Raw genomic sequence first — 14,207 nt, 5'->3', positions numbered from 1 at the left:
GCAAACTGAAACAATGGTGTTGCCTCTTCAAAATGAGGTTATCTGAACTTGGCATTTTCTTAGCCTTAAAGTTACACTTCACAGACCTTAAACACACAACCACCCTCTGTACTGCCTCTCCCTCCCGGCCCAAGTTGGTGCTTTACAGAAAATAAACCAGAATCAAACACTAAGGAACACTGCAACTTCTTAAATGAGTTACCATATTTAAAGTACCTACATAGTAAGCATTCGTTAAATGCTGCTTATTATTCCCTAGATGCTAATTTTTAAGATAAACACATTTTCTCAAACTTAAAAAATAGGTTGCAACCTCAGTATAGAGAAGTATGATCCATGAGAATATAGAACAAATAGGATAGAGCAATCCTTTATTTTTAGACACTTTCACAAAAGGGTTTTCAGTACGTAAAGTTTCCAGCAGAGAAGAGAGAACGTGAAAATCAGCCTCCAGCCACCGGCAGCTGCTCTGCTCAGGGCCGAGGATCCTCCTTGCCCAAGTGCTGAGGTGGAGGTGTGTACTTCCCTTCCTTTATTAGCTTATCCCGCTGCCTCTTGATGGCACTCAGACGTTTCATCTGTCAAAGGAAGAAAGTATTTAAAGTTGGGGGAGATATGCACTGGAAAGTGAGGGCTGGAGAAGCTGAATAAAAAATTGGTTTCATTTTTAAACTATGGAAGTTTTTCATCCTAGAGGGCCTCTGGGATAAATCCCTTCTTTAAAGAACCAATTTCCCAAGCTTTTAACAAATAAATTTCTGGTATATATAATAATATCTCCTTGAAAACTAATAACTAAAATGTTCCTATGATATACAGGAATACAGGTATTTACAAAAACAATACAGATCCAAAGGCTTTAAGAGGTATACTTGTGTATATTAAAATCTTTTAAAATATTAAAAGCTGAGATCATTTCACAGCTTATATATTCCTGACCTCTCTATGTGAAGGTGGCACTGCTGCTGGTGACTGTTCACTGGGTATGAATGAAGCAGAAATAGCCAAATGAGGTCTCTGGACCACACTGAAAGAAAGACGTGGTATGTGCTCAGCTACTAGTCACTCGGATAGGCAGAGCCTTGAGTTCTGCCTCTTCTCCTCAGTAGGACATTTCCAATAGAGGAAAGCCATGCTATTCAAGATTGTATGAGAACCCTAATTCATGGATTCTGTGACATGGAAAACAGACTTACTAATCCTGACTGCACTATTCTGTGGCTCAAAACCCAACGGCTTTCATCTTACTGAGAGGAAAAGCTGACTCCTTCCCTGGAATGACTTAAAAAGCCCACGTCTCTGACTTTATCTCTTAATACCCTTCCCCCGGCTCTCTGCTCCAGCTCAGAGACCCTTCCACTTGCTGTTTCCTCTGCCCGGAACATTCTTCCCTCATATGCATGTGGTTCACTATCTCAAAGCCTCTGCTCAAACGTCTTCTATCACTGAGCTCTTTTTGTAGCACTCTATTTAAAAGAGCATACATGCCTTCTCCTGCTTCCTATCCTTCTCCTGTTTATTTTCACCACTGCACTTATCAACACCTGACACACTATCTTCCCTTGTTTGTAAATTTTCTATATCCCACCGCTCACTGTCACCCCCACCCCTGCCCCACTGCCCTGCATATAAGCTCCATTAGGGCAGAGGCTTTTGCTTACTGCTATATTTCTGGTACCTGGAATAGTTCCTGACAGAATAGGTGATCCAGTAAATATTTTCTGAGTGAATGACTAGGTTTTCACAAAGGCATGAAGAGGTAGTATGTTCAATTAAACATCCCATGAACTTTAAAGAATTAGGATGTAACTTCACTAGGAAAAAAAACTCTAGGTATCCTAAATACTAATATAAACAATAACCATTTTTATTTATTTATTTATTTATGGCTGTGTTGGGTCTTCGTTTTTGTGCGAGGGCTTTCTCTAGTTGCGGCAAGTGGGGGCCACTCTTCATCGCGGTGCGCGGGCCTCTCATTATCGCGGCCTCTCTTGTTGCGGAGCACAGGTTCCAGACGCGCAGGCTCAGTAATTGTGGCTCACGGGCCTAGTTGCTCCGCGGCATGTGGGATCTTCCCAGACCAGGGCTCAAACCCGTGTCCCCTGCACTGGCAGGCAGACTCTCAACCACTGCGCCACCAGGGAAGCCCCAACAATAACCATTTTAAAAACTGTATTCTTGGTCTTCCCTGGTGGCACAGTGGTTGAGAATCCGCCTGCCAATGCAGGGGACACGGGTTCGAGCCCTGGTCTGGGAAGATCCCACATGCTGCGGAGCAACTAAGCCCGTGCGCCACAACTACTGAAGCCCATGAGCCTAGAGCCCGTGCTCCGCAACAAGAGAAGCCACCGTAATGAGTCTGCAACTAGAGAAAGACCGTGTGCAGCAACGAAGACTCAATGCAGCCAAAAATAAAATAAATAAATAATTTATTTTGTAAATAAGTAAATAAATAAATAATAAAAACTGTATTCTTAACATTTCTCTATTAAAGAGTCTCCCAACAGACTAGTCATGGCTGAGCTATCACACCATCATTTGTCAAATCTTTCTCCCAGCTAGAACCAATCACCACTTGGTGTTCTGGATACAAGCACAGGGTCTGGAACCGGCACTGCCAGGTTCAAATGCCATTTCCACCTCTTACTGGGCTATATGACCTTAGGTAATGGCCTTAATATTTCCTTGCTTCAACCTTTTAATCATACAGTGGGGAAAATAAAAGTAATGCATCTCACAGGAGATTACTGTAAGAAATAGATGCATTATTACACTCTAAGAACTTAGAACAGTGCTTGATTCTAATTCCTTGATTCACTAGCTTCTTCACTTAGATGACCTCCAAAATGGTAACATATCTGTTCATAAATTCACAGGATGAGGAGTGACCTTAGAGTAACACTTTATATTTCCAGATAAGGAAACCAAGACTAGAAGAGAAATGACTTGCTCAAAGTCACGAAACTAGTGGTGGCAAAACCAGCATCAAAATCAAGCTCTCCAAACTCCCAATCTAATGTTCTTCCCGCCTCATCACACTGTCTCTTCTTGGTGTTAATTTTCCATAATGAGTAAAGTCTTAATCTGAGCAAGGAATAAGTGGGGCCCGCAGAAGACAAGTTAAGACATACTGTGAACTAAATAGCTGGTAGGTGGCCAACCATGACCCATTCCTTGTCCCTCAATAATACTACAATATTACTCAATGATTAATATTCCTTTAGAGATCAATATAAAGTTATTACCTGACACCCCTTCATTCCTTCCAAATTTGGCTTCACATAATCCAAATGCCAAGAGCAGATTATAAAAGACAAGAAATTTTAAAATTTTGATACAGATAACTTTGAGAAACATTTAACTGAAAATCTAAAATGTATCCCTGAACCCCAAGGAGCTAAGAGTAATAAAAACATTTATATTTGTTATATCTGGAGCACAGAAATAGGCAAAATGACGGCCCACAGCCAAAGATTTCTCCTCTAAGGGAGAACAGGGCCCTACATGTTATGCAATTCATTCAACTCTTGAGGAAGTAGACACCATGCTATTAACTTTTTTTTCCCTCTGCATTTTTGATCAGGCTCACCTAAAGCAATCTCATTAACACCTTCATCCTCCCCAGGTAGAAATCTATCCAGAGATTGTTTTATCAGTTTCAATGTAATAGATCTACAGGATTTTAATCTCTTCCCCAATGAGGGTCTGATGAATTTGAAATATATTCACCCAAAGATTATCAAGGACAAACACCCAATGCTGGTTGGTATTCTTTACCTTATAGCCCACGCAAAAATGGAAATATACACATGAAATTTCTAACCTGGTCGCTGCAGCAGGGTACAATGCTAAGGAAAATATATGAGAACATTAAGAAGAACACTGAGGAATAAGAGGCCCTTCTCAGATCTGAAGGCTTTTAACTTCCTTGACATGGTACCTAAGTAGGGAAGGAGTTTCACCACAAAAGTTTTGCCAATTCACATTGGGCAAACTAAAGCCCAGTGACCAATTAAAAGCACTTAAAAGTAGCCCCAAAGAAATGAGGAAGTAATTCAGTGCCTGTCTCCATCACTTCCTCACCGTTTTCTGTCGAAGCAGACACTCTACGAAATCATCGAATTCTATCTTGCACTCTTTCTCCGCGCGAATACCACCAATACCATGTGCACACTCTATCCATTCTTTTTCAAAAGCATGGCATCGACCTGGAATCTTGTGAGGCTGCTCAGCACTCTGGACTGTCATCCAGCGGTCTAAGTCAAGACCCAGCCTTTTCTGCACGTCAAAGAAAGGCATGGCTGAAATGGAAGAAAAAGAAAGAAAGAATGCCGTAAAACTGCAATCAAATGAGAAACTTCTGAGAAAAATGAAATAATTTAGATACATAGCTCTCAAGAAAGATATTTTATACTATTCTCCCAACTTCTCCCCAAACTTTTTCATTAGACAGGTTCTTCCAGTTTACAGTAGATGAGCAATTTCTGTGCTTTCACAAAACTCAAGGAAAAGACAACTAGAACTAAAAAACAATGCATTAAAATCCTCTATATTGACAAGGTCATTTTTATCAAGTTAAAAAAAGTGTTTATATTTTGACTCAGTAATCCCAATTCTTTGAGATAGATCTGAAGAAATAACTGAAATAAACAAAAAAGCACAAGCATGAAAACATTTCTTTACATTTTTCGACCCATATAACTTAGATGACACTTCTAAGAAGCCATCCTGAAATGGGTATGTCCCTCCTGTGTTAGCACAGCATCATCGACTTTTCATAGTACTTCGCACACCCCTGTAATGCACTATCTACATGAATGCCTCCCCTACTGAACAATGAGTGCCTTGAGGGCAGGGACCAGGTAGGAGCTCAGTAACTGTTGGAAAAAAAAAAGAATTTCAAACAACTTTAAAGTGCAACAACAGAGAAATGGATAATCAAATCTGGTACCTATTTGGTAGAACATGAAGGGAAAAGAATAATACACATGAAACATACACTTGAATATTGAATGGAAAAAAAAGGGGGGGGATTACAATAATGCCCCCCCCAAAAAAACTGCCTGCAAAAGAAGACTGGAAGAAAGCACAAAAAAGGGTCAATAGTTACCTATAAGTGGCAGATTTACAAATGAATGTGATCTAAAATTTTTCTACCCATTCTTTCAGTCATTTACTTAGTAATACCGTTCCAGACACTGGGATGGGGAGGAAAAGCAGCTGCAACCTAAGCACTAAAATGGGGACACACATGTGGAACTGGGAACCCAATGGAAGAGCACAAGAGGTAGAGCTCGAAGGAGGAAGCACCAATTCTGCCCAGGAGACTGGAAAATGCCTTTGATATGGGTTGCGCTTGCCAAGTGAAGCTCCGTGAGCAGAGTATTCCAGTAGGGCACACACAGCACGAGTTACAGCCGGAGGTGCTGGGTATGTCTGGGGGACACTGAGCACCCAGACGTGGCTGGAGCGCAGAGTGCATGTCGGGAAGAACGAAACGAGCTGAAGAAGTTGATGGGGCCCAAATCCCGCAGGGCCATGCAAGCGGGGACAAGGGGCGTGGACTTCAGGCTAAGAAACAGAAGGCCAAAGTATGAGTCCGGCAGAAAGATACGTTAACCTGGAAAGAGAGCCGAGAGACGCGCGGTCTACAAGCTTCGGTGACACTGGCTGTGTGGACCAAGGGGCCTGGAAAAGCAGAAAACACGGCCAGGGAGAACGGACACCCAGCAAGCCAAGAGGAAATCTGTTAAAGAGATCTCGGAAGGAAGCTCCTTAGGCTTAATCGCCCCGCAAACAAACGCAGCCCCTACCGTCCAGCAGCCGTGCCCTCGACTCCTTGCTGGCCGCCGCTACTAGAAGATCCTCAGGCGACAATGAGGCCTGCCGCAAAGGAAGCCCGCAGCGCGACGCTTGCAGCGCGACGACGGGAGCCGACCTACCTTCCGCAGTCGCGCCCTGGAACCATAGAAACCAAGCCTATCGATCTGCGCCTGCGCGACCGGCTGAGTTGGCTTCCGGGGACTGCGGATAAGCCGAGCTGGCCCAGGCAACTGAGTGAGAGGTGGCCCGGGGGTTAGTGATTTCCTGCTGCCTCCTCGCGCTGTACCTTGGATTCTCACGATAGCAGTGATTGGTGAGGGACTTAACCAAGGGAGCCGCCCTCATCCCCCTCCAGTAGCGGTTAAGCTCGTGGAGTGTGGACCCACCCAGGGTGGGTTCCAATTCTGGCTCCGCCACTTCTGTGTCAGCCTGGCAAAGTTTCTTAACCTCACTGTGCCTCGGTTTCATCTTAAGATAAAAATATCTTAAAAGACAATAATGGTACGTACAGAGTAGGGTTGCTTTAGGGATTAAATGAGTTATATTAAAGCACTGAGGCGTTTCCTGGCACGTGGAAAGCGCTCTAAGGCAATTGCGGTTCTTTGATGTCTCAGTCTGTTTTTACTTTGCGGATTCGGGAAAGTCGTCAGAGACCATGCCCCTCCTCTGTTTCAGAAACTCCAAAGGCTCCCTTTGATTACAGCAGGGGCTCCGAAGTGATGGTGGGGGGGGGGAGGGGCTGGGGGGGGAGGGGCTGGGGGGGAGGTAACATAGGCAGTGTGTGATACGATACGTTGCGGGAGTGGGAAGAAAATACTAGAATATTTCTAATTTTTGTGTTTTTTAATTTCTTGTTTGTGTGTTAATGTTTATAAAGAGCATAATATTACATTAGTTGTACATATAAATAACTTGTAAATAAATATTTATTTTGGGGGGTTTGGGCTGAGAACTTCTTTTCCTTTTTTTTTCCGCTGGAGACAGGAGGTTTTATTGATGCTGATGGGAGTAGGTGGGGCCCCCTGGATCCCGGAGGGGGTGGGGGTGGGGCCGAGTCAGTCAGTGGATGCAAAAGGCCTGAGCACACGGGGTGGGGGGGGGGGTCGGGGGGGTAGGTTAGGGCACATTCATCTTCTTAGGATTCTGTGGCTCCTTCTCTGAGGAAGGGAGAGAGTATCTTGAGGGGGAAGCAATTTGAAGAGCAGCGAGGGAGAGGTTAGGGATGGCTGAGAGCTCCTAACCTAAGAGAAGTCACCACAGTAGGCAGCAACATCTGTGTGGAAAGCTGGATCAACTGGTCGGTAGAGGAAAGTGGGGAGGGGGCGCTGGGTTGGCTTCTTGGGGAGGGGTCTGACCTTGGCCTGGGTGAGCTCTCGAGAATACCTAGTGTTCCCAAGCAGAGTGAGGCAGGGCCCAAAGCCCCTTTCCCTGTGGGCCTCCTTAAGGAGAAAAGGCTTTCGGGGAGCCCCCTTGGCAAGGGGTGCCAGAATTAGTCGTAAAGGCACAGCTGGGGGCAGACAAGGCACAAAGGCACAACTGGTGGGGGGCAGGGGCAGCCTCCAAGCTGAGTGTCAGGGTCACAAGAGGACACAGGACCACCCACGCTTGCTAGGCATGGGGTTGACCACGGCCTGGACAGCCTCAGCAAACACTTCCTTGATGCCATCCTGCTGCAGGGCCAAGTACTCGAGGTAGCGCACAGCGTGGATCTGCTTGGCCAGCACCTGGCCGTGCTCCTTCGGGCGTCATAGGGTGTCAGGCTGGGCTCTCAGGTCCTTCTTGGTGCCCACCAGGAGGATGGGCACATCGGGGCAGTGGTGGCACACCTCTGGATGCCACTTGTGCCACATATTCTCATAGGAGGGCAGACTGGCAGTGGAGAAACAGATGACAAACATATTGGTCTGAGGGTAGGAGAGTGTGCGGAGGCGGCCCTACTCCTCCCGGCCCACTGTGCCCCACAGGTGCAGGTTCACCGTTCGCCGGCACTGCAGGCGCTATAACTGTCGAACACTGTGGGGAGGTACTCCCTGGGGAAGGCGGTGGTTGTGTAGCAGATGAGCTGGCATGTCTTGCCCACAGCCCCATCGCCTACCACCCCACACTTGATGCTCTGCATGGTGGGTGCAGCTGCTGCGGTGGAGGCTATGCCTCCTTCCCCTTCTGGGCCCCTCTGGATGCAGTGACCTGGTGCCCTCCCCGCCACAGGGGAGCTGGGGGCAGCAGCAGCAGCTCGGGGCTGGAGACTTCTTTTCAAGTGATGTGCTCTCAAAACTGTTTAGAGAAGTCTGGCGTTCCAACCTTGCCAGCCTCATTGTCCCAAATCCCCTGCCTAATGCTCCAACCAAGAGCTTGCTCTTCCAGTGTCTTCCAGGAGAAGTCCTGCCATCCAGTCTCTTTGATTTTTTTTTTTCTCCCTTTCCCTGGAATGACACCATTTCCCCCCATCCCGTCTCCATTTTTGCATGCCAAATTCCTGTTCTGCTTCAGGACTTTTGCATAGGTTTTCCTCCAAAATGGATTAACTATCCCCAAGCCCCAGGTTCATCCACTCTGGAGAGAATTCCTAAGGTCCCACAACGTTCTGGTTTTGTTCCAGCATTCCAATTCTCCCTTCCTTCCCCCCTCATCAGGTATACCGCACCTGAGATCAGTTTCAGTTCAGCTAGAATTTCCTGGGCACCTAATGCATGCCCAGCACAATACTGGAGGATTATGGAATTGGTAACTCATGGCCCTTGCCCACAAAATACTAGAGGTAGCAAGGTAGTGATCACCACCACCCCTTCCACTTCTCCCACTTTCTTATGTTGGTGATATCATCTTCCCAGCCATTCAGGTAGGAAACTCTGAAGTTGTATTTTGCCTTTTCCTCATCTTTCATCCAATATTTAATTACTGGCCAAATTCTTTCAAATATTCCTTCAATAGGTTTCCAATTTCTTTCTTCCTTTCTGCCTCCCGGCTCCTCACTTCAGTCTGTTTTGCACTGACTAATCTTTCTAAAATACTAATTTCATTGTATCACTCCTCGGATACCAGGCAGGATAGATTAGTGCAAAGATGGGCAACTTAAACACCTCCAAGGCCAAACAGAGCTAGCTCACTGTAAAGAAATGAAAACAAAAGCATCATGATAAATGGTAACTGGTACTTGGCCTCAGTTTAAGGGATGGAAGGAGTGTTGGGGAATGTGACAAACTGAAGAGCATATGTCCTGTCTAAAGGGGGCAGCAGCTACTCAGCTCCATTCTGTTGCTGTCAAGAATCAGGGCCCCAAATTGTCAAGTCTTCAAATTTTTCAAGAGAAGCGAGAAATCTTTTGTTATTGTTTAAGTGTGAAACATTCCACTTTAAAAATGTGGGGCAATTAATCTTTTTTTTTTTTAAAGCACTGACCAAAAAAACCCCAGGATGGAAATGGCCTTGAGCTGCCAGATTTCAACACTTGGTTGGAGGGAAAATTGCAGGCTGGAAAAGCAATTTACTTTGAACTCTGATGATTTTTTACATCCAGCCTTGCTCTCTTCTTACCCTCTCTTCTTAATGTTGCTAATTGCTTTTCTAAAAACTGAAATCTGATCATTCAAAAAACACTTCCTGAGCTCTTATCACACGGCCATGATCCTCGTTGAGCTCTTGGGACTAAGACACAGCCAGAAGGCTGTGGTAAGTGATAAAACAAAGATGAACAAAATAAGGGAGAACGCAAAGGAGGGGGTCATTCATATTGCTTGGGCTGCGTGTGAGGTGTATTCAAGAAAAGGTCCAAATTCTTGGGTTTGGTATTCAAGACCATGATCTGATTTCTTCCCATTTCTAAATCGTCAGATCCCATTGTTCACCAACCCCTACTCAATACCCTGGTGATCTCAGCCACCCAGAATTGCTCTCATGCTTACAAACTTTGTAGGAGCAGTTTCTTCTGCCTGTAGTGATCCCACTTGCTACCTTCCCACTGTCTCCCAGACGAATGCATTAATCCGTCCGCATCGGTTATCGCACGGTTTTCTGTGAAAGCTTCCCGAATTCCTGAGCATTTACTAGGCCTTTGTTGAGGTCCCACCAGCCCTGTTATATATTGTTGCCTATTATAGATGTTGTTAACTGTTGATACGCCGAGCCCCGGTGTCGGCGCGGCTGTGCAAAGATGTCGGTGACAGGTCGTCTCCTCTCCCGCAAAGATGGGAAAACTACAATTCCCAGAAAACCCTACGTCAGAACGGAGCCTGCGCCGTTGCTACTCTCACCACGGGCGCCCGCTTGGATTCCTACGCTTTGCATTACGAGGGTTGTAACTCGGCCGTTAGGGGCGGGTTGCCGGCTCTTGTAACGCCCGTCATTTATCTTTTATTTTCCTTGTTCTAAGATCCTCACGTGGAAGTGTAGTTTTACAACGAAATCAAAGGGTTTTATGCGCAGAGAGGCAAGCCTGAGCTGTCGCCTTCTTCATTCTGTATTCGGGAACCCGAGGCTCAGAGAACCGGTGAAACAGGACTAGGCGTTCGCCGCGGGGTCCAGCGACCTGTTCTTCCGCGATAGAGCCTTGCTCCCATCTTCAAAGCATAAGAGGATGGCTCAATGTTAATTGAAGGCCCCTATGCCCACTCCTCTGAAAACTAGCCTCAGCTGCTGCGTGGACGGTCACAGGCCATTTAACGTCCCCCTGGGTCTCCATTCACTGGACTTCTGTCCTTGACCTATAGGATTTCCTCATGTTTACACACCTCAGTCATAACCCGAGAAAAGCTTTTAACGCTACCTTTCTACAGGTAGGCCACCTATAATTTAGCACATTGGGAACTTTAGGTCTGTATCTGATACCACTGTTACAAAGATTTGAATAAACTGGGTAGCCTGAGGATCCTAGCACATTTCGGGAAGTCAGTGAGTTTGGAAACTTACCCCCCACCCTCACCCCCAAGCCAGAGCTATAGGATAGATTCAACAAAAGCAATAAGCAAAGTAATCTGAAAGAGAAAGTAATGGGTCCCAAGGCCTGGAATATAATGGAAATCAGAGTGACTGTTTAAAAAAGTAAAAAAGGGACTTCCCTGGCAGTCCAGTGGTTAAGACTCCGCGCTTCCAATGCAGGGGGCGTGGGTTCCATCCCTGGTTGGGGAACTAAGATCCCACATGCAGCGTGGTGTGGCCAAGAAAATAAAAAATAAAAAAAAAGTAAAATCATGCCATTTGGGGGTAGATAAAATATCAAGTCGAAGATGCAACAGAACCAGGAATCACTGAAGCAAACTGAAGTGGGGAGGAAAGCTGTGCCAGGCTTGTGGTAGGGGTAATCTGATGTTGGTAAACATTCCATCCCTAGAATTAAACTCCCCTCATTCTGATATGTGGAGCTATCTCTTGACTTTAATTAGGCTTCCCAAGTGATATGATTACATGAAGAAAACACACTAAGGCCAATGGGGCAGTCTACTGCACCTGACATATTTCTCATCATAAATTAACACACTGGAGTCTGGTTTTATAGACCAATATAGCTTTACTAGTCAGCTTTCCTGAGTACAGATCAGGGTAATTAAACTACCTGGTGGGAAGCTGCTGAGAGTGGCCTTTCCCTGGAAACACCCTGATTTCTCTGTCCAGGTGCACAGAATACTTACCAAAGGAAGTTTTATCACATTCCTGCCCAGAGACTGTGAGCCTCTCTAGGGTAAGGACGGCATCTCTCTTACCTTGGCTGCAGAGACAACCTGCAGAAGGCTTAAAGTAATTTGAGCTGAGAGCTAAGGAAGAGTTTCAGGTAGTGCACTGACTACTGGAAAAGGAGAGGAGTAGCCACATAATTCATTTAGTCATTCATCATTTAAGAGCCAAGAATAGATAATAGCTCAAGGTGCTACTAAGGGCTCAGTATAGTGGAAGAGTCATGTAGACCCATATATGCATTACACGATTACCTTCCTCAGAAAGGTCTCTCTTACCACCCAATTTAGGCATCCAGTTACTCACTATCATTCCCATTTTATTTTCTTCAAACACTTTTAAATCTTGGATGAAAACAGTGTACTAGTTTGCCTTTCTTGCCTCACAACAGTGTTAAGCACCATGAGAGAAGGGACCTTGTCTGTCCAGCTCAGTGATATATTCCTAGTGCCCAGAACAGTACTTGGCAAATAGTAGATGCTCAATAAACATTCATCAAATGACTAAGTAACACTGCCTTCAAGAAGGGAGCAGAAAGACAACTGCCACTTGAGTAGGCCATTTGTCAAGTGAGAAGGTGTTAATTCCAGGCAGAAGAACAGGAGCACCATGAAAAATGACAGTTTGAGAGGAAAATTTAATAATCCATGCAAGAGCTAACCAGAACCTTTAAGAATAGGTGGATTGGGCTTCCCTGGCGGCGCAGTGGTTAAGAATCCGCCTACCAATGCAGGGGACGTGGGTTCGAGCCCTGGTCCAGGAAGATCCCACATGCTGTAGAGCAACTAAGCCCGTGTGCCACAACTACTGAGCCTGACACTCTAGAGCCACAACTACTGAGCCTGCGTGCCACAACTACTGAAGCCCACACGCCTAGAACCCATGCTCCACAAGAAAAGCCACTGCAATGAGAAGCCCACCCACCGCAATGAAGAGTAGCCCCTGCTCGACGCAACTAGAGAAAGCCTGCGTGCAGCAACGAAGACCCAACGCAGCCAAAAAAAAAAAACAAATAAAAGTTAAAAAAAAAAAAGATACTGGGGATGTAAGACAGATTAGGGCTATTTAACAGAACTTGTCAGGCTTTTAAAACTCATAGGGTATTCCCTGGCGGTCCAGTGGTTAAGGCTTGGTGCTCTCACTGCCATGGGCCCGGATTTGATCCCTGGTCAGGGAACTAACATCCCACAAGCTGCTCAGTGTGGCAGAAAAGTAAACAATAAATAAATTTAAAAATACATGTATCTGTCCTCCATAAACACATAACTCAGAAGACACCAGTAATGCTTGCTGAATGACTGAAAAACATTCAAAAGCCAATATAAACATGTCTTTCCCTACTTTTCTCCCATTAACATGAAGGCACACTGGGTACCATGCCTCAGGAAATGTGGATCCACCTACTGCTAAGACCAACTAGACAACTGAAATATAAAAATCATTTTCTTAAGAGCATAAAAAGGCTAACTAGGTAATGAGGAATTACTGAGCCAACATCTAGATAAGAACCCAGAAAGCCTAGAACTCAAAGCATCTCTTCCTCTTAAGGCATTTGCCAATCTGGAAAAAGCCCCTGGGTGCCTGAACTACGCTTTTAGGAGCCTCATGGACTGATGGGGACAACTGCGGCTATAGGAGACTACACATACTTTGAAGGCCTTTTCAAGGGAAGAACCACCAGGGCAGCACAGAAGTCACTGTTCCTTAACAGTATTTAACAAACTATCTTTAAACCCATGCTATCTTCTGATAAACATAAAATTCTCACACCCACCTTTGTAACTAAAATTTCAAAATTAAGTATGCTAAAGATAAAACTGGTCATTCTGAAGAGTATGCTCCCTGTCCCCATCCTAGAGAACCATTACTCTAAAAAGTTCATTAGCTCTTTCTGGAAGATGTTCACTTTGGCAACCAGTTTACATTTGTAAGCAGAATTTTTCATCATACCTCAACCTGAGGTGTGACTCCCCCATCCATGATGCACCAAATTTGCCTTGTTTGTGAGCTTTCTCAAGTGTCTATCAATGCTACAGTGCAGGGGCCCACACACTTTTCTATAAAGGGCCAGAGAGTATTTTCAACCCTGTGGTCCATACTGTCTCTTGCTCTGGAGTTCCAGTATGAAAGCAGCCACAGACGCAAACAAATAGGCGTGGCAGTGTTCCAATGTAACTTTATTTACAAAAAATAGGCCATAGTTTGCTGATCCCTGCTGAGTAACAAAATACAGATTCACTGAAAGGCATTACTGAATTCACTTGTCATTCATCTTTTATTTTTTAGTCAAACACTTAAAATGTACAAATTCTAATAAGAGAATGTGAGATTTCATGTTAACAAGGGGCTATTCGTTCTGGAAAGTTGAGAATCACCACTGCAGAAAGAAAGGTTTTGGTCTTCAGATCTGATGAAGACCACTGTAAAGAAACCTGCTGTAACATTTTCAAGTGCATATTATATGCCCCAACCTGTGCTAAATATAAATACTTTCTTTACATGGACTATTTAATCTATTTGAAAACAAACCCCAATGATGTACATACAATTAACCCTCATTTTACAGATAAGGAAACCATGGCTCAGAAAGTTCAGTAGCTTGGCAAGGCTCACATAGCAAATTAGTGGCAGAGCAGACTAAACTCTAGGGCTACAAACATCCAAAGGCCATTCCTTTAGCTACTATTCTAAACAACCAATCCTCCCTGGTGGGCAGA

The 14,207-nt window shown here is 44.9% G+C and overlaps 1 protein-coding gene and 1 pseudogene across 1 annotated transcript; both read right to left on the bottom strand.

The window, feature by feature from the left end:
- Positions 1-354: 354 nt before the first annotated feature.
- Positions 355-5,921, bottom strand: NDUFS5 (NADH:ubiquinone oxidoreductase subunit S5). Its single transcript, XM_059897201.1, has 3 exons — positions 5,814-5,921; positions 4,084-4,301; positions 355-578 (listed from the first exon to the last, which is right to left on the bottom strand). The coding sequence occupies exons 2-3, from the start codon at positions 4,297-4,299 to the stop codon at positions 474-476; spliced, it is 321 nt and encodes a 106-aa protein (XP_059753184.1). The 5' UTR covers positions 4,300-4,301; positions 5,814-5,921; the 3' UTR covers positions 355-473.
- Positions 5,922-7,400: 1,479 nt separating this feature from the next.
- Positions 7,401-8,018, bottom strand: LOC132349066 (rho-related GTP-binding protein RhoG-like; annotated as a pseudogene).
- Between the last annotated feature and the right edge of the window lie 6,189 nt (positions 8,019-14,207).

This window comes from Balaenoptera ricei, chromosome 1 (genome assembly GCF_028023285.1).
Source record: "Balaenoptera ricei isolate mBalRic1 chromosome 1, mBalRic1.hap2, whole genome shotgun sequence".
Lineage (NCBI taxonomy): Eukaryota > Metazoa > Chordata > Mammalia > Artiodactyla > Balaenopteridae > Balaenoptera > Balaenoptera ricei.
Note: the sequence above shows the minus strand (reverse complement) of the source record. Positions and strands in the feature narration are given on the sequence as shown.